The sequence below is a fragment of the Fistularia commersonii genome, chromosome 14 (assembly GCF_037954325.1).
Source record: "Fistularia commersonii isolate RoL2024-O1a breed Wild chromosome 14, RoL_Fcom_v1.0, whole genome shotgun sequence".
Taxonomy (NCBI): domain Eukaryota; kingdom Metazoa; phylum Chordata; class Actinopteri; order Syngnathiformes; family Fistulariidae; genus Fistularia; species Fistularia commersonii.
In genome coordinates this window covers 1,414,750-1,440,537 of record NC_141297.1, presented here as the reverse complement: position 1 = coordinate 1,440,537, position 25,788 = coordinate 1,414,750, and the positions used below count along the sequence as shown (strand labels likewise).

Here is a 25,788-nt window from a genome sequence, read left to right as displayed (position 1 = left end):
TTTAACTCCACGCCGCCTTCACGGCGGAGATGACGTGATATTTATGTGTGGTTTTCACAAAGGATTTATTATGAACGGGCTTCTCGGGGGCGACACGTGACCCCCCGAGCCCGGGGACGCATCTCCCGATCGGCCCCGTCGGTGTCCCGTCATGCTTCCTCACCTGCTTTCAGATGATGGAGTGGACGCGCTGAAGCCGAGCACGACCGGGAGGATCAGCGCCAACGGCGGGGATGTAGGAGGTCGCCTCCCGCGGTGATCGATCTCCACGGGACCGAGGAGCGAAGCCGAGCACAGAGAGGTAGGATCGACGACCGGTAGGCGTTTCGCGATCGTCACGATCTGGATTTGACGCCGTTTGTCGTCGCACTCCGTCGCTCGGCAACCGCGAAAGACGGGGTTTCGATGATCTGGAGGACAGCGTTTAATTGGCCAAACCCTCCTCACCCGCGTTTGTTATGAAGTTGAACTCATCACCCAAATTAATAGCGATACTGATGCGGAAAGATGAGTCGTTCCAAAATGAAGCCATCTTTTGCTTCGTTCCTGTCCGTGGAGGTTCTCAGTCATCCAGCTCACCGTGAATTCTCGTCGAAATCTTCTCGTCTCGGCAGCCCGACTCGAATTTTTTCACTTCCGAGAAGCTTCTTCGGTTCTAATGACCTACGGCCGGAGTTTTGGGCGGGAAGAAGCTTCTCAAATGAGGGGTGAATACTTCTTCAAGTGCATTCTTGTTGAAATCTTCTTTTTTGGCAACTGGATTTGAATATATATCTTACATATATAACTTCTTAAAACAATAGCCTGAGTCATTTTTTTCTGATTTTTCAGGAAACACAAATAACTGAACCATTTGACACACTCTTAACATAGGCAATTTCTACTAAAAGGGTAGAATGGCACAATCTGTTTAACGGAGGATGTAGGCAATCTTTGCCAGAGGTGGTCAACATCATGAGGAGACGATTTAGGCAAAAAAAAAAAAAAATTTTGTAGGCGATTATTTTTAGAGGGTGACGATATTCAAGTCCAGTTGTGTTTTGTGGCTCCGGAGAAGGCATTCGACCCGTACTCCCGTTGGTACCCAACTCTAGGATCGGAGTTGTAGCTCGGTCCACATCGTCGGTTGTAAGTCGGACCCGTTTCCAGGGAGAGTTGGACTTCCGTTTGTCGTCTGTTCATAACTTTTATGGACTGAACTTCTAGGCGTCCAAGGGATCCGAGTCTCTGCTTTTTGCGGATGCGACTCAGATGCAAGGATGGGCACCTCCAAATCTGAGACCACGGTGCTCGACCGGAAAAGGTTGGAGTGCCCACTCCGGGTCAGGGAAGAGGTCCTGCCCCAAGCGGAGGTCTTCAAGTAGCTCGGTATCACGAGTAAGGGAAGGACGGAGCGCGAGATCCGGCCGAAATGAGTTTCCTCCGCAGGATTGCCGGACTCTCCCTCAGAGATAGGGTGACAAGATGGGTCACCTGTGAGGAGCTTGAAGTAGAGCCGCCACGAGGTGGAACAAGCGTCTGGTCAGGAGGCCTCCTGGACTCTTCCGGGCACGTCCGTCTGGGAGGAGACCACGGGGAAGATCTAGGACACACTGGAGATGATGTCTCCAGGCTGGCCTGGAGCACCATGTGGTGGGGGAGCGGGAGGTCTGGGCCTCACTGCCCCTGTAACAAGTCACCAAAAAAAAAAGAAGTTTCAACTGAGAACCTCCACAGACGTGCCTCCAAGTGAAGAAATTCACGTCCCGTTGCGACGATGAGAAGATTTGGACCAGAATTCAGTCGTATGACTTTCTCGACACTTCTAACCTTTCAAGTTTAAGGTAAATATAAAACTCGGATGTTCCCTGGGGAGAGTGACCACCTCCCCCTCGCAGAAACAGCTGGAACCTCCTTCAGAAAAACAACATCTGCAGGTTCTTCATCAGGAATCCTTCAGATCGGCCGCGGTGGGAACGATCGCGTTTCTCAACCGGAGATTCTTCCCCGACCTCCTCACGTGACGCCCCCCGAACCGGGTGACGTCAAAGCGCGAAGCGTGGTCTAAACAGCCAACTTGTTTGGTTAATCACCCCCCCCACACACACACACACACACACACACACACACACACACCATCTGCTCTTACCCGAGGTCCTAGCAAGCGTGCCAGAGGAGGACCCTCGAGCACAGAGACGGTTGTTGTCGTCACTGAGCGCGCTCTGTCCGCCCCTCTTGCCTCTTGGCTGTTCAATCTGGTGCAAGGCACTGATCGCCGCTCGAACCCGCTTCGCCACAAAGGTCTCGGGGACGGACGCCAAGAGGCTCGACGTGCGCCTGCTGCCGCCGCCGCCGCCGCCGCCGCTGCTTTTGTTTCGCAAATGCATTTGAGTCATCAATACAGATGTTGGTGGGGGTACGAGGCTACATCGCCAGAACACTGGATGTCACAGAGGGTCAGCTTCTCCTCGCCATTTCCAAACGAAGCCAAACCCTCGAGCGTGAAAGCGAAATCGATTTCGCGAAACTTTTCCCCGCGCTTCATCGGGTCACCAGAATTGTCACATGTGGAATTCCTTCGAGAGGAACAGGCGTTTTCTTTCAGGCTCAATCCACAATAAACCCACGTTTCTTCACGTGAGAGGGCTCGTTTTTGTTGCTTCCGCGCGCCGACGCGCCACAACCGGACCGCCTCGGACGGGGAGGGTGGGGATCAAAACCGCCGTTCCCGAACGTTTCCCGCAACGCCGTTTGCTCGCCGTTTGCTCGCCGTTTTCAAGGGATCTTTAGAGAGCAGTGAAGGGGCGGTGGGCGAGGTGTAGGTGGTGAATGGCGCTCATTCATCATTCATGAGGCGGGGAAGGCTGCGCGCCAGCGACTGCAACAGAAAGAAAACTCTATTGCTGAAACTCCTGGAGGCTTGTTGACCTGGCATTTTTTTATGCCGACTGAGGATTTTAATTAGCGCTCCGCGAGGACGAGGGTCGCATCTCTGAGGGAAAAGGTAGTCGACACGGGAATGGGGAGGTGGGAGTCCTGATTTGAATTCGCACGAGAGGTACGTCCAAATATATTCATCACACTCGCATGACGGAGATATCTCGATCACTTTTTTTTGCAGCTGCACCTTAGCACTACTGTCACTTAAAAAATTAAATTTCTACCTCGGCATACCGTCGTGTTTGTCGTGACAAATCATTATTATCTTTTTTTTTTTTGGACTTTTGCACCGTGGCTGTTAGAGTAACGCCATTTGAACGCTCTGTATGTGTGAAAATATGGCAGTATTGACAATAAAGTTGACTTTGGAGGTCATCGCACATTTACTCGCTCTCAGAGTCACAGTATCGTCATTTTAGGACTATAAAGCTGAACCCACTAAAATTGAAAATTAAAACAAAATTGTAAATATTTAGGCCGCGCTCCATTTGTGACACGACAGAAAGATGCAATCGACGGCTGCCTTCGTCTTCATCCTGGGTTCGATGTGCTCGAGCTAAATATGTTTCTGAGATGAAGCTCGCACGCCTTTACAAATTATTTTGTATTTTATATTTTTATAAAATGTAAAATATTTCATAATATATTTCTTTTAAATTATATATTTTATTTTACAATTTATTTAGATATTTTTACTTTTATCCTTGTTGGTCTCAGTCCATTCCCATCCTGTTTATTTTCATCACTGTTTTTGTCTGTTTACATTCTTACCCTTGTTGTCATTTTGTTTGTTTATTCTCACCGTTATTGTCTTTTTTTTTCATTCTGTTTTTCATTCTTATCCTTTTTGTTGTTGTTGTTGTTGTTGTTTTCACTCTGCTGTCTATTTATTTGTGGATGTCTTTTGCTATCTTTTGATTGTCTCTATTTATATTTATACCCATATTTATTGATACTATAACTGTTACGCTGCTGTGACAGAAGAACGTCCCCATGGGGATCAATTAATTTTATCTTATCTTATCTTATCTTATCTTATCTTATCTTATCTTACCTTACCTTACCTTACCTTACCTTACCTTATCTTATCTTATCTTATCTTATCTTATCTTATCTTATCTTACCCTACCTTACCTTACCTTACCTTACGTTACCTTATCTTATCTTATCTTATCTTATCTTATCTTATCTTATCTTAGCTTAGCTTACCTTACCTTACCTTACCTTACCTTACCTTATCTTATCTTATCTTATCTTACCCTATCTTATCTTATTTTATCTTATCTTATCTTACCTTACCTTACCTTACTTTATCTTACCGTACCGTACCATATCTTATCTTATCTTACCTCTCCTCACCTCACCTTACCTTGCCTTACCTTACCTTATCTTATCTTATCTTATCTTATCTTATCTTATCTTACCTTACCTTACCTTACCTTACCTTATCTTATCTTACCCTATCTTATCTTATCTTATCTTATCTTATCTTATCTTATCTTATCTCATCTTATCTTATCTCATCTTCTCTTAGCTTATCTGATTGGATGGTATCTTACCTTACCTTACCTTACCTTACCCTACCTTACCTTACCTTACCTTACCTTACCCTATCTTATCTTATCTTACCTCTCCTCACCTCACCTTACCTTGCCTTACCTTATCTTATCTTATCTTATCTTATCTTATCTTATTTTATCTTATCTTATCTTATCTTATCTTATCTTATCTTATCTTACCTTACCTTATCTTACCTTACCTTATCTTACCTTACCTTGTCTCATCTTATCTTATCTTATCTTACCTTACCGTACTGTGCCATATCGAATCTTATCTTATCTTATCTAGTCTAAATCTATTATTAAATCCAAATTAGCTGCATCATCAGTGCTCAAAGCGTGTGAAGCGACTGATGGAAATCCGGAAATTACGGTACTTGACTTTTAAAGAGGAAATATGATTAGTTGTTGAGAAGAATCTCCATGAAATGAATATATTTTCCTGCTTGGAGGCTGGAGTTGGTTAAAATGCCCAATATTTGAGATGTGCAGACCAGCGGGTCAACTCTTAACAAAGGCTATTTAAATATATTTGTTTGGATGTTTCTCTGACGGTAGAAGCTGCAGGACACAAAGCACTGAAAGACTCATTTTACATTCACCATGAAGCCATCTGTCGTCTCGCCTCCGATCTGTTTTCATCCACCACATGAATGCAACGGCGTCTTGTCTCTTTCAAGAGTGAGCGGATCTCCCGTGGGATTCCATGCGCCGCAGAGATGTGCACGCTGGTCGAGCCGCCGCCGCCGCTGCTGCTGCTGCTCTTATGGCAGTGCGTTTCAAGTCTGGACGTCCCTCTGGAAAGTGAGTCTGTAACAGCTCCTAGTTGTGATACGTGGCAAACCGAAATGGGAAAAAAAAAAAAAGGCTTGAAAAAATACAAATAAATACAAAAAAAAAAAAATAGAAATACCCAACCACCAAAAAAAACTCTAAAAAGTGAATAAATAATAATAATAATAGTCTCAGGTCAGGATGAAGAAGCCTCGAGGTGGAGAAATTCCAGGAAGTCCAATTGCCAAGCCAGGAAATTTCCACAAGAATAATAATAGTGATAAATCACAAGTCACATGTGTCAAACTCAAGGCCCGCGGGCCAAATGTGGCCCGCCACGTCATTTTCTGTGGCCCGCGAGAACGTCTTAGAGGGTCCGTTTGTCTTAAAATAAAGAACTCAAACGCATGCTTTGATCATAAACTACTTTTACCACGATCGTGTTCCTGCCAAGTGACGGTGTTAAATTGCAGTGAATCCACATTTATGTCATTTTCAACAAGTGGAAGTGAGAAATACAAAAGTTGATGATTTTGAACAAAATGAATGTTGTGACTAGTGTTGGATGATATTTTTCTTTATTCACTTGGATAGTTTGATCATTGATTGATGGAGCAAGGTGGCTTTCTTAACCTGACACCATAAAAGGATTTGAGTTGTAGCAGAGCGACTAGTAAACATCATTTATTTTACATCTATACAAATGCATATGTAACATATTGAATTTGAATGAGCTATTTAACATTAAGGAGTAGTTACATTTATTTTATATTACATTTTTACTGTTTGTTTGCAGATGACATTGTGATGTGTAGTGAGAGCAGGGAACAGGTTGAGGAAAATCAAGAGAGGTGGAGGTATGTTCTGGACAGGAGAGGAAGAGCAAGCCAGAATATATGTGTGTGAATGAGAAGAACCAGGGTGGAACGCTGAGGCTACAGGGAGTGGAGATCAAGAAGTGGAGGGTTCCAGGTACTTTGGTTCAACAGTCCAGAGCGTAGGAGAATGTGGAGAAGAGGTGAAGAGACGGGTTCAAGCAGGTTGGAATGGGTGGAGAAAAGTGTCAGGGATACCAAGAGATAGAAGAACATCAGCCAGAATGAAAGGAAAGGTGGAGAAGACAGTGGTGAGACAGGAGGCAGAGCTGGAGGTGGCAGAGATGAAGATGTTGAGGATCTCTTTGGGAGTGACCAGGATGGAGAGGATCAGGAATGAGTCTAGCAGAGGGACAGCACATGGTAGATGTTTTGGAGAGATGGTCAGAGAAGCCGGACTGAGATGGTTGGGTCATGGAGATAGGAGGGATAGTGGCTATATTGGTAGATGGATGCTAGCATTGGATGTTTAGAGGAAGACCAAAGAGAAGATTCATGGACGTCGTGAGAGAGGAGGATCCAGAGAATAGGGTTTGGTGGAGGAGGTTGATTCGCTGTGGCGACCCCTGAAGGAAAAAGCCTAAAAGAGAAGAAGAATTTGCCACCGCGGTGCAAGACATGTATGACAGACACAAAGTGATGACTGAGATGGTTCGCACACAAACACTCCTCTGTTTATGTCCAAACCATGGTGAAGATTCTGGTTAGAATGTCGCCAAAGGTGGAGCTGCCAGGCAGGAGGTCCAGAGGAAGACCCAAGAGAAGATTGATGGACGTAGTAAGAGAGGATATGAAGTTAGTTGGTGTGACTGAGGAGAATACCGAGAATAGGTCGCTGTGGAGACCCCTGAAGGGAAAAGCCTAAAAGAAAAGAAGAATTTGTCACAGGGATGCAAGACATGTATGACCGACACAAAGTGATGACTGAGATGGTTTGCACACAAGTCACTGTGGAGACCCCTGAAGGGAAAAACCTCAAGCTGAAGAAGAAGTTACATTTATACTGTTACTGTTACATGTGGCCCTTTGAGGACAAACATGCTGAAAATGAGTCATAGTCATATCAATAAATTGCTTGACATTTGAATGAGTGTGAGCTTTTCCAAACTAGTTTTAATAAATGTATATGGAAGTTGACTTTCCGATCTTTCTCTGCAGTCAGACAACCTCCGACCATCATCAAGCAGTCGCTGAAGGAACATGTCGTGGACCCCAAGGACACGATGGTCATTGAATGTGAAGCCCAGGGAAACCCTCACCCCATGTAAGAGCCCGCGAACCGCCGCGCCGCTAGCTTTTAACCCCAAACCCCTCGCCGCTCGCTGACCTCCCCGTGTCCTTTGGCTTTCCGCTCCACCGTTGAAGTTTCTCGTGGAGGCGGAACGGGAAATACTTCAACGTGGCGCGTGATCCCCAGGCGTCCATGCGAAGGCGCTCGGGGACGCTGGACATCTACGCCCGGAACAATCCGGAACAATACGAGGCGGAATATCAGTGCATCGCCTCCAATCAGTTCGGATCGGCGTACTCCAACAAGATCAGGCTACGGCTTTACAGTAGGTGGAAACAATTGGACATAAATAAACCAGAAAATTGGGATTCGTATTAAAAACAATTTGAGCTTTTGGCTAAAGCGTTAGCTTGTTTTTCCCAGCCTTCTTATATCGAAGCCATTTTAGAAATTAAGAAAAGAATAAAAACGTGTATTATCCACACAGCAGGTAGTTTTCAAGCACTCCCATGTTCGTTATTCCGTTTTTTATCATTTTTAATAACGTTGTTTCGAAATGACTTCCAAAGATGAACTTTTTCCAAATGAAATACATTTTTTTTCCAGCAGATGGCTGAATTTTAGGGTCATTTGAAAAAAATGGGTGTTTTCCTTTAGAAACACGGAGTGGTTTCACTTTCATCGGGTGTATTTTTCCAATCACAGTCGGAAACGTTGCAGCGTCGTCATGTAAATTTAACGTTTCATATATTTATTCATCACGGCGGGACAGTAGAGCTTCAGGAGGGCTCGACACAAACAGAACTTTAGTCAGAAGGGAAATTTTTTCTCCTCCTCCTCCTGCCGTTTAGATCTTTAACGGAGAAGGTTGTTGAAGGTTGTTTATACCTTATTTTTGCGCAGGGGCTCCCGTTTGGCCGAGGGAGATCGTAGAACCCGTGGTGATAAGTGCCGGGATGCCCCTGGTCCTGTCCTGCGACCCCCCGCCGGGACCGCTGAGACCCGAAACCTACTGGATGTCGAGCTGTAAGCCGAAGACCAGACAAATCTCGGATCGCAGCCGTCGGGTTTTCTCTTTCGAACGCCGCGTGTCGTTCCAGGCTCGTACGCCAGGCCTTTCAACTGGCCGATCCAGACGGCGTTCCCCACCATGCAGGCCGTGCAGCAGGACCGCAGGGTGTCCATGGGCGTGAACGGAGACTTGTACTTCGCCAACGTCCTGCTCAACGACTCGGACGCAGACTTCTGCTGCAGCGCCAGGTTCCCGTACAAGAACGTCATCCAGCAGAAGATGCCGGTGGTCGTCAAGGTTCTTACAAGTGAGTCTTCTGGGTGTTCAAAGATCTCACTCACATCGACTCTAAGACTTGCTGCTTCCTGGTGACTAACACATTTTGGAGAACGTCATTTTAAAAAGGAATAATATATGATAGAGGGGTTTAGATAAGGACATTCAGAAGAGGAGAGGAAAGCTTCGCGGCTGAAGGATTTTATTTGTTTTTTTCATTTTATTCAATAAAACGAAACCGTCATAACACTCTGAACATACATTTTCTTTCTTTTTCTGGTAAAATATTGGAATGGTTTAGAGAAAGATGTCCAGAAGAGGAGAGGAAGACGTCACAGCCAGAACATTTTATTTCACTTTATTTACTTTTATTCATCATCCCTACCGCTTTTCCTGCAGTCAGGTTCACAGTGGCGAGATACGTGCAACAACTTTTCACGCTGTGGTTAACACATCCGGAATATTCTGAGGGTCCAATGAATGTTTTTGGATGGTGGGAGGAACCATAAGAACCTGGAGGAAAGTCGCGCAGACTTGTAGAGGACATGGAGACTCCATACAGAAAGGCTGTGAGGCAGAAGCGCAAACCACTGTGCCACCATTCCACCTAATTTAATTTAATTTAATTTAATTTAATTTAATTTAATTTAATTTAATTTAATTTAAATTTAATTTAATTCAATTTATTTTAATTTATTCAATTTTATTTGATTTTTTTTTGTTTTATTTTATTTTATTTTATTTTATTTTATTTTATTTTATTTTATTTTATTTTATTTTATTTTATTTGCACTTTCCTCTTCACAGTGGTGGATTGAGGTTATATGATTATTGTCAATCATCAAGAAGTTTCTCGTGGAATGGGAACCTCCACAACAATCATCACGTCCCACGGAGGAGATACAACGGGTCACTGAGTAGCGACGTGACATCGCGGCATGGACGTTTTTATATCGAGGCCAAAAAAGTTGCCTCGTAGAAAAAGCCGGGCTGCAGGATAAAGAGAAGCAGAGTGAAATCCCCCCCCGTGTGATTTCGTCCGGGCGGTTTTACAGGAAGACGCAGACGGCCTGACCGGGACGACAAGTCTGACGGCAGACAATTATGCGAACAAAGAAGGGGCTCTTCTGTCGTGGGCGCGGCGAAGATGTGGCTTGTTAGACCTGCCGGGGCAGATGTCGGGATTATACAAACAGGGACGCAGATTTAGTCGCCCCGAATTAAAGCGGTGTCGGGTCTCTGCGGGTGGATCAACGGATCCCCGCGGCGGTCCCTCGCCGTGAAATTATATTTTATCAAACATGTGCAGGAAGGCGCATCGATTGCCACGTATCAGAATGGAGAGCGCGATCGGCATGGCTGGATCATCGGCGGCGCAGCTCAAGGCCTCGGCGCCGGGAAAAACGATCAGCCGGCAGCCGGAATTGGATGTCGAATTTTGCCGAGATGTCAAACGGGAGGCAGGAAAAGTAGTGAGGAAGTGTGGCTCGGCGGTGCCGTGGATGTGGCATGAAAAGGAAAATAACTGCACAGACTTGCAAAAGTATTGAAGATTCAGGGATTTTTATCGTCATTCCTGTTAGATAATGGGACAAAATTAGTTTCCTCAGGCTGGTGGACAGCCAGTAGCAGAGATACAGATGTAATGCAGTAAGATGTCTGTGAGATATGCACATTAGATGGATATTAAAATAAAATTAAATAAAATTAAATAAAATTAAATAAAATTAAATAAAATTAAAAAAAATTAAATTAAATGATAATTAAATGCAAAAAAAACCTCTATGAATAATAAACCTGAAACAATACAAAATGAGCAGAGTTGATGAATGTACTTCGGGCATACAAGTCCAGTGTATCAGGTGCAAAGTTTGGACTGTGCAAAATTTTAATTGTGCAAAATTGCGTGAGGGAAAAGAAATAGTTTGTTGCTTCTGTTATAGTAACCTGCCCTTCGCCGACACACTAATAACATTTTAAACCATTGTATTTTTTTTCTTGAATCCTCACTCAGCACTCTGCTCTAATTTCAGGCTCCACTCTAACATCACTCCATCTGTCCCCACTTTGTTTACTAACGCCGGTGAGTGTGCTCCCTGCCCCGAATTCACCCGCCGTCTCCCGTCGCGTGGGTTTGCATCTGACCGGCATGTTTTCTCCCCCCCGTTCAGCTCGTACGGTGGCGGAGGCTGCCCCCACCTGGCTGTCTCCTGGAGGCACTTCCAGCTCCAAACAGGTCCTGCAGGGGGAAGAGCTGCTCCTGGAGTGCATCGCTGCCGGAGTGTGAGTTGTTTTACAGTATTTCCACCTCCATTTTAAGAAAATCGGTCCCGCGTAAAGCCGCTTTTGTCATCGTCAAGGCCGACCCCGCGCATCACCTGGACGAAGGACGGCGCGACCTTGGCTGCGACGGCGCGGTTGAGGATGAAGAACTTCAACAAGATGATTCAAATCCCGAAGGCGTCTTTCGAGGACGCGGGTGACTACACCTGCACCGCCACCAACAAGGTCCGCTACATCGAGCACACCGTAACCGTCCGGGTCAAAGGTGAGACACTCCAGGCCGTCGTCCGTCCGCGGATCTCGGTATGCCCCGCTAACGCCAATGGGTTCCGCAGCGGCTCCCTTTTGGTTGGAGAAACCGACCAACTTGGTCTTGGCCCCCGAGGAAAATGGACGCTTGGTTTGCCGTGCCGACGGAGTCCCGCGGCCGACCATCAGCTGGCTCGTCAACGGGGAGCCGATGGAGAGTAAGCGTCCGAAGCTCGGCCAGCGTAGCGTAGCGTAGCGTAGCGTAGCGTCAGTCTATCTTCCACTCTGGTTCTCGCTCTTCCCTTGTTTTCGCAGCTGCAACCCTGCAGTCCAACAGACAGGTGTCAGGAGAAACCCTGAGCTTCAACAGCGTGACGGCCGAAAACACCGCCGTCTATCAGTGCAACGCGTCCAATCCGTTCGGCTACTTATTGGCCAACGCCTTCGTCAGCGTGCAGCGTGAGTCATCGCTCTGTCTTCATGAAAACAATGATCACTGGACTATTTTAAAAAGACAAATTATCCACATGAGCAAGATTAAACAAATTTATTTTCAAAGTCAGCTTCCTTGTCACTTTCTCCACATGAACTAGACATACAGAGGAGTGGAGAAGACATTTCTCACAATCCCACCGTGACATGACGTTAACACAATAACAATAATAATAAAAGAGTACAAATTAGCAGTAAAGTTCACCGTTACATTAAACAGTAAACATTAAACTACGAGCTGTGAGGTATAAAGTGCATGCAGAGGTAAGAGAGTGGAGCAGCAGAGGGATGTTTTGTGTACAGTTTGGTACAAAGGTCAGTAGGTTGTACCGTACCGGTATATGGTGCAATAACAACCTCCTTCTTCTTCTTCTCCTTTGGGCTTTTCCCTCCAGGGGGTCACCACAGTGAATCAAGCTTCTCCATCTAACCCCTATTCTCTGGCTCATCCTCAATCTTCTCGTTGGTCTTCCTCTAGACCTCCAGCCTGGCAGCTCTACCTTCAGAAACTCTCTAACCAGACTCTTCACCATCTCAGTCATCACTTGGTCTCGGTCATACATGTCCTGCACCCCTGTGACAAAGTCTTCTTTTCCTTTGGGCTTTTGCCGTCAGGGGTCACCACAGCGAATCAACCTTCTCCATCTAACCCTATTCTCTGGATCCTCCTCCCTCACTACGTCCATGAATCTTCTCTTTGGTCTTCCTCGAGACCACCAATTCCAGCATTCGTCTACCAATATATTCACTGTCCTTCCTCTGTCCATGACCCAACCATCTCTGAGCTTCTCTCCAAAACATCTACCATGTGCTGTCCCTCTGCTGGACTAATTTCTGATGCTATCCATCCTGGTCACTCCCAAAGAGAACCTCAACATCTTCATCCCTTCCACCTCCAGCTCTGCCTGCTGTCTTTTCGATGGTGCAATAGAAACCACATTTACCATACGTTCCAAAAAGAACCCGTGATAGGCAAAATCCGTGAAGTAGAAACCTTTATTTTTTTTACATTGCTGCTGTCGTCCTTATGATTTTTTCTTCCTTCTTTATGGAACGCAGAGCGCGGAGTAAGCGATACAATTTAACGCACGCATGAATTTTTTCCTCCAGATGCCACTCCGAGGATCCTGGGGCCGAAGGACGAACTCATGAAGATCACCGAGGGAAGCCGTGCATTTTTAGGCTGCCGCTTCTTCGGTTCCCCGGTGCCCGAGCTGCGATGGTGAGGCGTCAGCCGGCGCCGGCCGCGAGGCGTCGTCAGGTTTGCGTAACTTGTCTGCGCGTCCGCCCACGCAGGTCCAAATACGGACAGGGGAATCTCGAAGGGAACCGTTTCAAGACCCACGGTAACGGGACGCTGGAGATAAGGAGCGCTCAGATGGAGGACCAAGGGACTTACCTGTGCGTCGTCAGCAACGTCGCAGGACGGGACGAGAGTCAAATCCGAGTGGAGGTCAAAGGTGACGGACGCCGCCAGATGACCTCACTGAGCTATCTAAAAAAAGAAAAACAGCTGTGTAATATTTATTTTTAATTCCTTTTCTCCCGCAAAGAGCCAACACTGATAGTCACAAAGCCGGTGAGCATGAAGGTCATCCGTGGAAGTACTGTGCGCTTCGAGTGTGAGGTGAAAGCAGATCTTTCCACTCCCGTCACGACCACTTGGATGAAAGACAAAAAGGGAGTCAGTTTCAGCTGGAGGTTGGTATTTCATCAGAGGAGAGCTCAAACCCAAACAACAGAAGGTAGACTAAGTAAGACTTGGTTAAAGCTCGTGCTGAGAACCTTTTTGATGACACGTCTTCATGGAGAATATCATATATGCGTGTTGACGCAGCGGTTAGCATCTCCGCCTCACAGCAAGAAGGTGTTCCCACAGGAGGCCTTCCTGGGTGGAGTCTCCATGTTCTCCCAGTGTCAGCGTTGGGTTCCTCAGGGTTCTCCGGGTTCCTCACAGTCCAAACACATGCAGAAGGTTCACCGGAGACCCTGCATCACGTGTCAAACTCAAGGCCCGCGGGCCAAATGTGGCCCACCACGTCATTTTATGTGGTCCGCAAGTACGTCTTTGCTCTTCAAGGAGAAAAATCGGTATGTCTTTTGTGTTACGAGGCAGCGTCGGTTGTCAAAGAGTACAATCTACAAACACCAAGCTAAGTATGCTAAAGTTAGCCGACCAGAAAAACAACAAATTGTCCAAGAATTAAAAGCCTTGAGGCTTGAGTTATTTAACATTGAGGAGTAGTTCCATTTATTTGACATTACATTTAGTTACATTTATACTGCTACCGTTACATGTGGCCCTTTGAGGGCAACCGTTATGCTGACAATGAGTTTGACACCCCAGACATGTGAATGAGAGGGTGAATGATTGTATGTTTCTGAATAAGTTGTGAATTCTTATTTATTTATTATACTTTTATAAATCCCGTGCGAGAAATTCCTTCTCTGCAGAGGAACCATGATGGTTTGGCTACCATCTAGCAGTTAGGGGTTCAGTTTCTTGCTCAACAACACTTCAACGTGCCGTTGCCGGAAATTGGACGATCGCTCCGGTCCAAGGGCCACTTCTTGCAGCTAATGGCAATTTGATTCCCCAAGCATGAGGACGACCGTCATTTCCTCGCATGGTATCTTCACTTCTCGTATCTTCATGTTACCCGTAGGATCTCCCTGGAAGAAACAAATCTGGTCATTGTCAGCGTGAACAGAGAAGACGAAGGAAACTACGCGTGCGTCGTAAAGAGCGAACTGGAACAGAAGTCGGCCTCAGCGCGCCTCATGGTGATGGGTATGCGGAAAAGACAGGGAGTGCACTTTAAGCCACGTGGCAAGAGAAGCGTTTAACACTCCAAGCTTTCCGATGTGTTGTTTCCATGCGTTTTTGTGTAGATCGTCCTGATCCTCCGGGGAACCTGGAGTTGTCAGATCCATATGAGCGAAGTGTCCGACTCAGTTGGGCTGCAGGAGACAGCAACCATAGTCCCATCACAGGTGGGAACCGTAGGCTACCCTGACACAGAATCTCCTTTGTTTATTTGTTTTTGTTCTTGAACGTTGTCTGTGGAGGGTCTCGGTCACCCGGGTCACAGTGAAGTCTTGGTGAAATCGTCACCTGGACTTGAATTTCCTCTTCAAGTCCAGTTGTCCCGACAAGAAGATTTCGACAAGGGTTCTTGGACGTTATTCTGAGATTTATTCCTGCCGTTCTGAACGATTTTCCGCCCCCCTGCAGAATACCTGGTGCAATACGATGACGACGACTGGTTGCCGGGGAAGTGGAAAAACCTGTCAACGTACCCGGGGGAACTCAACTCTGTCATTCTGCATCTCATACCCTTCACCCACTACGAGTTTCGCGTGATCGCCATCAACGAAATCGGAGCGAGTCGCCCCAGTCGCCCGTCGAAGCGCTTCCGGACCGGCGGCGCACGTGGGTTTCCGTGCTTTTCTGACGCTGCGTTGGCTTATTTTAAATGAACTCACATTGTAAAAGGAGAAGGAGGGTTCGATCACCTCCAACTGAACCGTTCAATTCTCATAGTGAACCTATTTAAAAACACGCGTCTCTCGCTTTTAAATGGCAAAAGCAATGCCAGATGCAAATGAGGAAAAGGCCGTGCTTAAATCACTGCTGCTGACACCCTGTTGGATTTCTCGCACAGCGCCAGATGTCATACCAAAGAATCTGAAAGGAGTCGGAACCTGGAGAAACAACATGGAGATCAGCTGGGAGGTAAAAGCGTACTCGTCTAAAACGACCGTAGGCGCTTTCTTGATCTGCAAACACGAATATCACGGACTGTGCTTTTCAGCCTCTGGCCTACAAGGACTGGAACGGGCCTCACTTGAAGTACCTGGTGTGGTGGCGCCGCAGAGACTCCAGGGAGGAGTGGAAGAACGCAACCACCAAATGGTTGAGATACTACATCTACGACGCGGACACTTTCACGCCGTACGAGCTCAAGGTTCAGGCCGCCAACGACTTCGGTCTGGGGCCAGAATCTCCCGTTGTAATAGGATACTCCGGGGAAGACCGTGAGTAGCGCTATTTTTTCGCTAAAATTTAAATTTCTCCTTATCTACATCTTCGGATAAAGTGCGTTGTCCACTCTGCGCCACCCGAAGGTCCTACGACCGCCCCCTTGAACCTGCGAGTGTCCGAAATAGAGAGCACTCAGGTGACGGCCCATTGGGACCCGGTGATCCGCAGCACCTTGATGGGAGAATTCAAACAGTACAAGGTGCGTCTTTTCCCAGGAGTCTACTCAAAAAACAAAAGATACTGCACATAAAAAGGCTTCACTGATACTTCAGGGTCCCCTATCAGAGTAGGACAGGGGTTGTTACCTGCCAAAAAGCAGCGAAGCCCATTCGGTGTCTTGGTTCCAGATGACTAGCTAAGAAGATCTGTGTAAGGATTACATGCTACGGTCATCAGATAAGAACGATAGATACTTCAAACCAGGTTTGTTTTTGAAATTTCTGTACCGCGTTTATTCCAAACCTCAGCGTCGTCTTTCAGGTCTACTACTGGAGGGACAGCAGCCAGCTGAGGTGGCTTAGAGTCAACCGGGGGATGAAGACCAAAGCCTTCTCGGAAGTCGGCTTCGATCCGTCCGGCGTCATCGACGACCTCCATCCCTACAGCAACTACAAGATGTACATAGTGGTGACAAACAGCCGGTACGAGGGCCCGCCGAGCAACACCATACACTTCTCGACACCTGAAGGGGGTAAGAGCCCGAAATGGGGATGTTTGTATCCAAAATGTACATGTATTTCTTTTATTAAGGCAAGAAAGTCACCCATGGTTACCATCCAAAAGTACTTTTTCATTTCTAATGGTTTTTGGCCGCAGTGCCGTCAGCACCGACCTCCTTTAGGATCCAGCAACGGCATCTGGACAGTATTTATGTCGACTGGGATCTGCCGGCAGAGCCCAACGGGATCATCACTGGATATACCCTCAAGTATCAGACAGGTACGCCGCAAGAAAACCGCTTCTAAAAAACTGAAAAGTAGTCCGGTAACTTTTGGGATCGCGTTCCTGAAAGTAAGCCTCAACTTGATATGGCTTCTCCTGAACGGAGGCAACATGAGTTGTATGCTCAAGGACTTCCTCCAAACTCACTGGAATTTCCGCCTGAAGTGAACACCACCTCCAGGGAGGAGCTGCGAGTCGAGGAGCTGCTGCCGAACGTGACCAGCTTCTCCGTGCGTCGATACGACCGCTACACCCGATACCGGTTCTCGGTAGCCGCGCAGACCCGGATCGGGACCGGGGAATGGCACTCCGAGGAGTCGCCGCACTACACCACCGAAAGTAACAACTCGTCCGCAAAGTGAAACCCCATGAATTTCCTTGTGTGGAGGCGAGTCTGGAGATGTGTTTGCGCATGTGTCCATCTACGCAGTCTACGCTCAGGATCAGGTTGACATCTCCACCCAGGGTTGGTTCATCGGGATCATGTGTGCCGTGGCTCTCATTGTGATCATCCTGCTTGTAGTGTGCTTCATCAAGAGAAGCAGAGGAGGGAAATACCCAGGTAGGTGCTCCGACACTCGCTTTTCCACCGCATCGCAAAGCCGGAGCTTTTCATCTCCTGCAATAAGCATTTGCTTGCGCGTTCAGTCCGAGAGAAAAAAGACATCTCGTTGGAGCCGGTGGACGACAAAGACCAGGAGGGGTCATTCGATTACCGGTAAGAACCAAAACTTTACTTTCACCAGAAGAAAACCTGGATTGTTGGACATCTTTATTATCAAAGAATCTTATTTAGAGATGCTAATTTAAGGATGTGAACAAGAAAGTGCTGCCGATGACATGGAAGTACTATTTACAATCGATAACCTCTCGCAGTTAAAGAAGAAAAGTAGTAATATATAACTTTCTTTCCTTTTGCTCTGTGCCTGTGCATCAGCACAGAAGGTACCCTGTGGAGTTTCTGGAGATTCAAAGCGTGTATTGGCACCCGTTCTGTCCGAAAACGAAATTTCCCCGTACAATAAAATTCTCGCTTTGCCGTCCACAGTGAAGCCACATACTTTAGGAGGGTGTCAGTAAGCGAGTGAAGGCAAAACAACAAATAACACGCATGAAAGTGCTAAAAAAAAATTCAAAAAGGTGCAAGTTGTCACTGGCATGTAAACAGTCGTATTTTTCATTTATTTTTACGACCCACATGATGTTCGCTGTTCCCTTACAATTCTATAAGCATTCCCTGCACACGGTATTTCTTTCAGTTCTTTTTATATTGTCTAATTTCGTATTCTAGTGTATATATTGTTTATAATCCATTGCTTTGTACCTGAATCCCATATTTTCTAATATTACAATTGTCACACTTCTCTACCCGGAAATGCTGCTGTAACAACTGAATTTCCCCGTCGGGGACCAATAAAGTCTATTCTCATCTTATAAAAATAATGAGTTTCATCGGCTTATGAATGAAAATGTCATACTTTTACTTTTTAGACGTTCTGATTTGTGCTTTTTTTTTTTTTTTTGGATCCATGTTTACTTGCCAGGGACAGTCTCTGCACAGTATGTTTACCCAAATATCAGATTGCAGGAAGGGAACTTCTAAAAGCGGTCATATTTTCCCGTGTTGCTGCCCACGCACAGACCCAGTCGGTTTAACACTTGGCATAACTCTTTGACCGAACCTCACACTACTCTCTCATTTGTTTTTCTTTTCTTTTTTTTTTTGACACAACCTCTTACCTTTACCCTCTCCAAACCTCAACCCTCGTTCTTTTGGCACTGAACAACTCAAGGTCTCTTGAAAGGTATGAAAAAAAGACTAATTCACAACCCGTATTTTTGTAAACGTCAGGATGTTTTCAAGGCGGTGAGTAACTAAGTGGCGGTTGGGATTCACGCTGTTTTTGTATTTTTTTAGAATAGCACGTGTCACCACTCTACCCTACCCACGGAGGTACGTAAGCATTGGTCATAGAGCCACCAAATAGGACAGACTTTTAAAATTCCTTCATTTCAGTTTTCTGGGGAGGAACTACCTGATGGCAAAAATATAATTACCTTGTAGGGAGGAGGAAAGGGGCCTTCAGAGGGGTCAGCCGTCAATGGAGGCCATGATGATAAAGCCGTCGGACAGCGACGACAGTCTGGTGGACTACGGAGAAGGAGGAGAGATACAGTTCAGCGAGGACGGATCCTTCATTGGCCAGTACACCGGACACAGGAGGGATATCAGGGAGGTGGACTTCGGAGGAAGTCTGGAGCTCCACTCTCCCATCTACTCCGTGGCGTGAAATAGAAACGCCGGTCATCTCGGCTTCAACGTAGCTAAGTTTCACCTCCAGGAAGGGCCGGGGGGGACCGGCTTTTACCCTCCGACAAGCTTTCATGAGTTCTTAGTCAGGTGGCCGAGTAGTCCACGGGGACTACTCACTCTTCTGATGGCAAGAACATCCGAGTTTTCCACAGAGTCTTACTCGCGAATAGGAATGCGTGCCGAGAGTACGTGTCCAACTGTACATATGTATGCACCTGCTGGAATGTCCTGTCAACAAGAGAGACTGCGATGGATCAAAATGAAGCAGAAGTGGGTCAGTTTATCATGTTGATAAAAGCACTTGCAAGGAAAGCAAAAAAATATATATATGAGATTGAGTTACTTTTTTATGCAGATCGTCTGCAACCCGACCCCGACTCTAGCATGGGCTAAAGTGTAGTTCCTAAACGGGAACACTCTGTGTACCGCACAGAGTTTTGGTGGTAGTAGAGGCGAATATCCCCGGGTACTAACAATTCATCCGAGCTCCATGGCAGGTTTGCGTTTTGGTGTGTGTTGGTGGATGGGAGGCCCCGGGCCGCGCACGGAATTCAACTCATAGCCGTAAAATCAGCAACGTCTCTTGCAAAAACAAAAGGATGCCGGTGTTCTTAATTCTGATGTAACCGCTGTGTTTTGCTTGACTCCTAATATCATCTGTGTTTTGCAATTTGATGTGAATAAAGTGGAAATATTAATTTCTGTGAGACACTGATTTAAGTAGCTTTTACTATCATACTACTTTCATGGCTTTGGGTTTAACCGCATCTCTTAGTCAGAAGATTGTCGCTCTGTCACCAGGTCGTGCAGCAGGGACTGATATTCTGTTGATCTGGAATCCTTCACCCTTCCAAGATGCGTCTTTATGTTTCTGAGATTGTGAGAATCAGGAAGGGGTTGCTAACTTGATTTACATCAAGACCATCAAATGTGAGATATACGAGTATGGCTGGACCCAAAAACTGTCTTCAGATTTCAAGCGTCCATCTTTAAGGTGATTCCAAAAGCCATTTGATTGATTTATAAAAAGAATTGTACATCGAATTTCTATGGTGCCTTTTGGGCTACTCAGAGACGCTTGGCAATGTAAGGGAGTCCTAGTTCCTGATCCCAGAAGGAAGGGGAAGCACCGCCAAGGCCTCGGTCCACTATAGTTCGGTGCTTGGTTCTACTGACGGGGGGTCAGGAGGTCGGAGACGGCAGATCGAAGACAGCAAGAGACGGTGTGGCAGTGGAGAAGGTCAGTAAGGTAGGAGGGGGCAAGGTTGTTGAGGGTTTTCTAGGTGAGAAGAAGGAGTTTGTACTGCACATAATATTAGACAGGAGGAGCCATCTGAGCTGTCCGAGGATGTTGGTGATTGGGTTTCTAGAACTTGTCAGGAGGTGGGGATCACACAGTTCCTAACCACAGTTTTTGAACACATAGGGAAAGAAAAACTAAATGTTAAATTACGTCAGAGTACTCTTAAAAGGTACTTGCTTACTGGTTTGTCCGACGTAATTCACAGGCCTCTATGAGCTTTTTTGTCATGCCATTGGACTGTCCAATGAATTCGGAAGGCAACCAGCAGATCGGTATCTAATAAAGTAATAAGAAATTGCCCTTCTTCTTTGTTTGTCAATCGTTCATGTCGGATTTATGTTTACTGATGTGTTTAAAAAGCCAATAGAAAGGGCTCAGCAGCCCAGGCTCTTTCCGCAGCCCATCAAAAACAAAGCTGCGAGGAAATACAGTACATACTCTGCAGATGCCAGAGGCATCTGCATCAGACTAATCGACACAGATACAGTTTGGATCTGGTTTAGGCTACTTCGTATTGATCTGGCTTTAAAAACAGATGGAAATTCCTGTCCTCTTTTCCATTCACCATTCTCCCTGGAGCATCTTTACCGACCTTTTGCCTTGTTTTATCAGACTTTCAGACTATCACGAATAAGTGTTTCACAAACTGGAAATATCATGAACGGCAGGATGTTTTCTTGTTTGCTTGTGGCCTCCAATCACATCTGCAGATTCACCAACCAGGACTCAGTACCCTTTTACTGCTCAAGCTCTAAAGCTCTCCATCCACACAACTGCTCTCACTCACCTGATTACACCCACCTGAAACTGATCACCAGCAATCGAGGCCAGGATAAAGATACCAACCTCTCAGACACTTGGTAGCCAGATTGTCCTCGGGTTCAGTAGAGGCGCTCTTGTCTGGAGTTCTGTTTGTGTCCCCACTGCACCTTGCTGGTTCGGCCCGGTAATGGACACTGCTCCTTCTTTTGCTTCCTCTAGTCTTTGTGTGCATTGGTCAATAAGAGATATTGCAGAAAGATCTGTTGTCCTACCAATTACACCTTGTATTCCCAGTTGCTAGGGTAGCAGTTTAGCCTTATTTCCAGTATGCTTTGGCTGTTCTGGGAGCAAACAATTAGACTAAGCTCTTGAACTATCAATTGTAATTGCAGCCCCTGGAGGGAGCTGCTCATCTGACACGATGACCCACTTGGGCATTCTTGCAGGTAGGTTTTGTTTTTCCCTTCCAGACTGGAAAAGCAATCTGGAGGGGTGGGGAAAAAATTAAATCTTGGTCCCTTATTTTTCCAGGGTTATCCCTCTTGATTTGTGTGCAACTTGGTAAGTTTTTTATTTGTATAGCTTGGCTCACTTTCCCATGTTTCTGGGAGCCACTTAACTCAATGTGCCTTTCAGCCTCGTCCACCAAAATGGTGTGCTACTTTACCAACTGGGCACAGTACCGACGTGGTGTGGGGAAATACACTGTTCATGACATTGACCCCAGCCTCTGCAGCCACCTGATCTACTCATTTGCCAAAATCAGCCCCACCAACACACTGGCAATTTCTGAGTGGAATGATAGAACAGTCTACAAATCCTTCAATGGACTCAAAGAAAAGTGAGTTCCATACTATGCAGTGAAACTTTTGTATCCTAGCTTTCCACAATAGCAGAGAAGTAGGTCTTGTACTCTTGGTGGCTACTTGCATCTCAACAGCAGAACTTAGTTTATCAACTTGTCCTCTACAGTAACCCCAATCTGAAGACTTTGTTGGCTGTGGGTGGATGGAACTTTGGAGTAGAACAGTGAGTCTTCATGGATCTGAGGCTGTCCAGACTTTATTCAAACCTAGTGAAAGGGAATCCTTCAACTCATCTGACATTGGTCCGCAGATTTACCACAATGGTCTCGACCGCCGCGAACCGTGAAGTATTCATCAACTCCTCGATCAATTATCTGAGACTGCACGGCTTTGACGGTCTGGACCTGGACTGGGAGTATCCTGGATCACGAGGAAGCCCCCCAGAGGACAAAAAGAGGTTCACGATACTCTGCCAGGTCAGCTTGGTGATATGCGCCCTCATCAGTCCAGCTAAAAGTTCATGCCAGGTTGAGCTGTATCTCTTATTTAGGAACTGCTTGCTGCATTTGAGCAAGAAGGTGTTCAGACCAACCAGTCGAGACTGCTGTTGACAGCTGCGGTGGTTGCTGAGAGAGGATTAATTGACAGTGGTTATGAGATTCCTGAAGTGTCAAAGTGAGTCCATTGACCACTAAGTTTATGATCCGTTATGGCTAATTATCAGTTTTTTTTGGTTGCAAATGGGCTTTACTTGACCCTAAGTTTAATGTCTTCATCTGGAAAGGATCCTGGACTTTATAAATGTTATGACCTATGACTTCCGTGGCCAGTGGGATGGCGTCACAGGTCACAACAGCCCACTGTACTGCAGCCCCAAAGATTCAGGCAGACTGGTTGATTTCAACTTGGTGGGTAGAATTGCACAACTAATACCTTCCACCTCAGAATAAAGAATCTAGATTCAGTTGTAACCTTTGTCCTAGGACTTTGCTATGACTTACTGGAAATCCCAAGGCGCACCTGCTGAGAAGCTCCTGGCTGGCTTTGCCACCTACGGCCGCACGTTTCATCTAGCTACAGATGCAAGTGGTCTTGGAGTCCCTGTCAGGGGTGGTGGCACTGCTGGGTACTTCACCCGTGAAGCTGGGTTTTTGTCCTATTACGAGGTGAGACTATCTGGCTGTAGCCTAATTAGTCTGCTACTCTTACAGTAGAGGCTTCAGGAACTGTCCCAACATGTCATTGCTTTTTGTAAATCCCAGCAAAAAGGCACCCAACCTCAACAATTGAAGTCCAATGTTGCAGCTGATAGTGGGTAAAAGCCTAATTTTTCTCTGTCTACAGATTTGCACTTGGCTTGAAGGTGCCAGTCTCCAGTGGCTTGAAGTGCAGAAGGTGCCCTATGCTGTGAAAAAGGACAAATGGGTTGGGTTTGACAACAAGCGCAGCTTTGAAATGAAGGTAAGCATCTTATCCCTCCATTTATGGGGGCTATGGCACTTAGAACTTAGCCAAAAATTGGCCCGCAGGTGCCACTTGTGCTCTGCTGTGGTACCTGGTTAAAATCACTCAAGCTCACCTCCGTATGTGTGCCACTGCTTAGTCTAATAACTTGCAATATTAACTTGTAATTCTCCAGGTGGAATATATCCAAAGTAAAGGCTTTGGTGGAGCCAATGTTTGGGCCCTGGATTTGGATGACTTCAGTGGAAAGTTCTGTGGCGATGGAAAATACCCCCTTATCAGACACCTACACAACCTTCTATTTTCAGGTAACCCCCCTACAACTATCAACTCTTAAAGCACCCTCTCTAATGCAACCTTTATTCCTGTTGTTAGTGCCTGCAAACCCTCTTCCTATGGTAAACACCACTACTGCAGCTACAACCTCTCCTGCAAGCCCTCTGCCAATGGAGAGCAGCACCACTGCAGCTACAACCTCTCCGCCAATTGAAACAGCTACCGCTGCAAGCCCTCTGCCAACGGGGAGCAGCACTACTGCAGCTACAACCTTGCCCACAAGCCCTCTGCCACTGGAGAGCAGCACCACTGCAGCTACAACCTTGCCCGCAAGCCCTCAGCCAATGGAGACCACCACCACCACTGTCATGACAACATTGCCAGCAAGCCCTCTGCCACTGGAGACCACCACCACTGTCGTGACAACGTTGCCTGCAAGCCCTCTGCCACTGGAGACCACCACCACTGTCGTGACAACCTTGCCCGCAAGCCCTCTGCCGATGGAGAGCAGCACTGTAGCTACAACCTTGCCCGCAAGCCCTCTGCCAATGAAGAGCAGCACCACCACTGTAGCTACAACCTTGCCCGCAAGCCCTCTGCCAATGAAGAGCAGCACCACCACTGTAGCTACAACCTTGCCCGCAAGCCCTCTGCCAATGAAGAGCAGCACCACCACTGTAGCTACCACCTTGCCCGCAAGCCCTCTGCCAATGAAGAGCAGCACCACCACTGTAGCTACCACCTTGCCCGCAAGCCCTCTGCCAATGAAGAGCAGCACCACCACTGTCGTGACCACCTTGCCCGCAAGCCCTCTGCCAATGGAGACCACCACCACCCCCGCAGCTACAACCTTGCCCGCAAGCCCTCTGCCATTGGAGAGCAGCACCACCCCTGCGGCTACAACCTTGCCCGCAAGCCCTCTGCCAATGAAGAGCAGCACCACCCCTGCGGCTACAACCTTGCCCGCAAGCCCTCTGCCAATGAAGAGCAGCACCACCCCTGCGGCTACAACCTTGCCCGCAAGCCCTCTGCCAATGAAGAGCAGCACCACCCCTGCGGCTACAACCTTGCCCGCAAGCCCTCTGCCAATGGAGAGCAGCACCACCCCTGCAGCTACAACCTTGCCCGCAAGCCCTCTGCCAATGGAGAGCAGCACCACCCCTGCAGCTACAACCTTGCCCGCAAGCCCTCTGCCAATGGAGAGCAGCACCACCCCTGCAGCTACAACCTTGCCCGCAAGCCCTCTGCCAATGGAGAGCAGCACCACCCCTGCAGCTACAACCTTGCCCGCAAGCCCTCTGCCAATGGAGAGCAGCACCACCCCTGCAGCTACAACCTTGCCCGCAAGCCCTCTGCCAATGGAGAGCAGCACCACCCCTGCAGCTACAACCTTGCCCGCAAGCCCTCTGCCAATGGAGAGCAGCACCACCCCTGCAGCTACAACCTTGCCCGCAAGCCCTCTGCCAATGGAGAGCAGCACCACCCCTGCAGCTACAACCTTGCCCGCAAGCCCTCTGCCAACGGAGAGCAGCACCACCCCTGCAGCTACAACCTTGCCCGCAAGCCCTCTGCCAACGGAGAGCAGCACCACCCCTGCAGCTACAACCTTGCCCGCAAGCCCTCTGCCAACGGAGAGCAGCACCACCCCTGCAGCTACAACCTTGCCCGCAAGCCCTCTGCCAACGGAGAGCAGCACCACCCCTGCAGCTACAACCTTGCCCGCAAGCCCTCTGCCAACGGAGAGCAGCACCACCCCTGCAGCTACAACCTTGGCCGCAAGCCCTCAGCAACTGCTGAGCACCGCTGCTACAACCAGAGCAACAGTTGAGCCAAACTTGAATTTCTGCGCTGGGAAAGCTGATGGCCTTTATGCCAACAAAAAGAGGTGCAAGACCTTCTACCAATGCATCAAAGGAAAAACCAGTATCCGGCGTTGTCCCCGTAACCTGGTCTTCAGGGACCGTTGCAAGTGCTGTGTCATGCCATAAATAAAATGTTCTGTCAAACTTTACTATGCTCAAGTTCTTTACTGGGGTAACTTTACTGTAAAATTGGAATGTGATTAGTTCAGGGATCAAAAGTTCCTGGGGTACTTAGCCTCCCATGTGGGCTCCCACCCCTTGTCATTGCAACAGCTTAGCAAAGCTAGAAATCTTACACAGGTCCAGCACACTCAATTACTCTAACTTCTGCAGCTGACTGGTAT

The 25,788-nt window shown here is 47.2% G+C and overlaps 2 protein-coding genes across 8 annotated transcripts; both read left to right on the top strand.

Moving 5' to 3' along the window:
* On the top strand, window positions 1–19,669 carry nfascb (neurofascin homolog (chicken) b). Of its 7 annotated transcripts, none has more exons than XM_086159321.1 (26): window positions 1–301; window positions 5,159–5,282; window positions 7,286–7,391; window positions 7,493–7,683; window positions 8,262–8,384; window positions 8,459–8,677; window positions 10,818–10,929; window positions 11,007–11,194; window positions 11,265–11,396; window positions 11,494–11,637; window positions 12,781–12,892; window positions 12,967–13,130; window positions 13,224–13,371; window positions 14,337–14,461; window positions 14,563–14,664; window positions 14,906–15,103; window positions 15,336–15,406; window positions 15,486–15,708; window positions 15,799–15,914; window positions 16,196–16,406; window positions 16,532–16,654; window positions 16,823–16,996; window positions 17,088–17,219; window positions 17,306–17,375; window positions 18,576–18,611; window positions 18,723–19,669. In XM_086159321.1, exons 2-26 carry the CDS (start codon window positions 5,198–5,200, stop codon window positions 18,946–18,948), a joined length of 3,531 nt encoding a protein of 1,176 aa, XP_086015447.1. In that variant the 5' UTR covers window positions 1–301; window positions 5,159–5,197; the 3' UTR covers window positions 18,949–19,669. The 7 variants fall into 7 exon arrangements, with proteins under 7 accessions (XP_086015447.1, XP_086015448.1, XP_086015450.1 ...); XM_086159322.1 differs by lacking the exon at window positions 1–301 and adding an exon at window positions 2,966–3,037; XM_086159324.1 differs by lacking the exon at window positions 1–301 and adding an exon at window positions 10,680–10,729 and having other exon boundaries at window positions 4,749–5,282; window positions 7,545–7,683.
* Window positions 19,670–21,457: 1,788 nt separating this feature from the next.
* LOC147226836 (uncharacterized) lies at window positions 21,458–25,570 on the top strand. The gene is made up of 13 exons (XM_086159967.1): window positions 21,458–21,482; window positions 21,568–21,597; window positions 21,673–21,877; window positions 22,009–22,065; window positions 22,153–22,318; window positions 22,393–22,517; window positions 22,627–22,750; window positions 22,826–23,008; window positions 23,187–23,303; window positions 23,482–23,614; window positions 23,682–23,704; window positions 23,815–25,220; window positions 25,276–25,570. The coding sequence occupies exons 1-13, from the start codon at window positions 21,458–21,460 to the stop codon at window positions 25,568–25,570; spliced, it is 2,889 nt and encodes a 962-aa protein (XP_086016093.1).
* The last annotated feature ends 218 nt before the right edge of the window (window positions 25,571–25,788 follow it).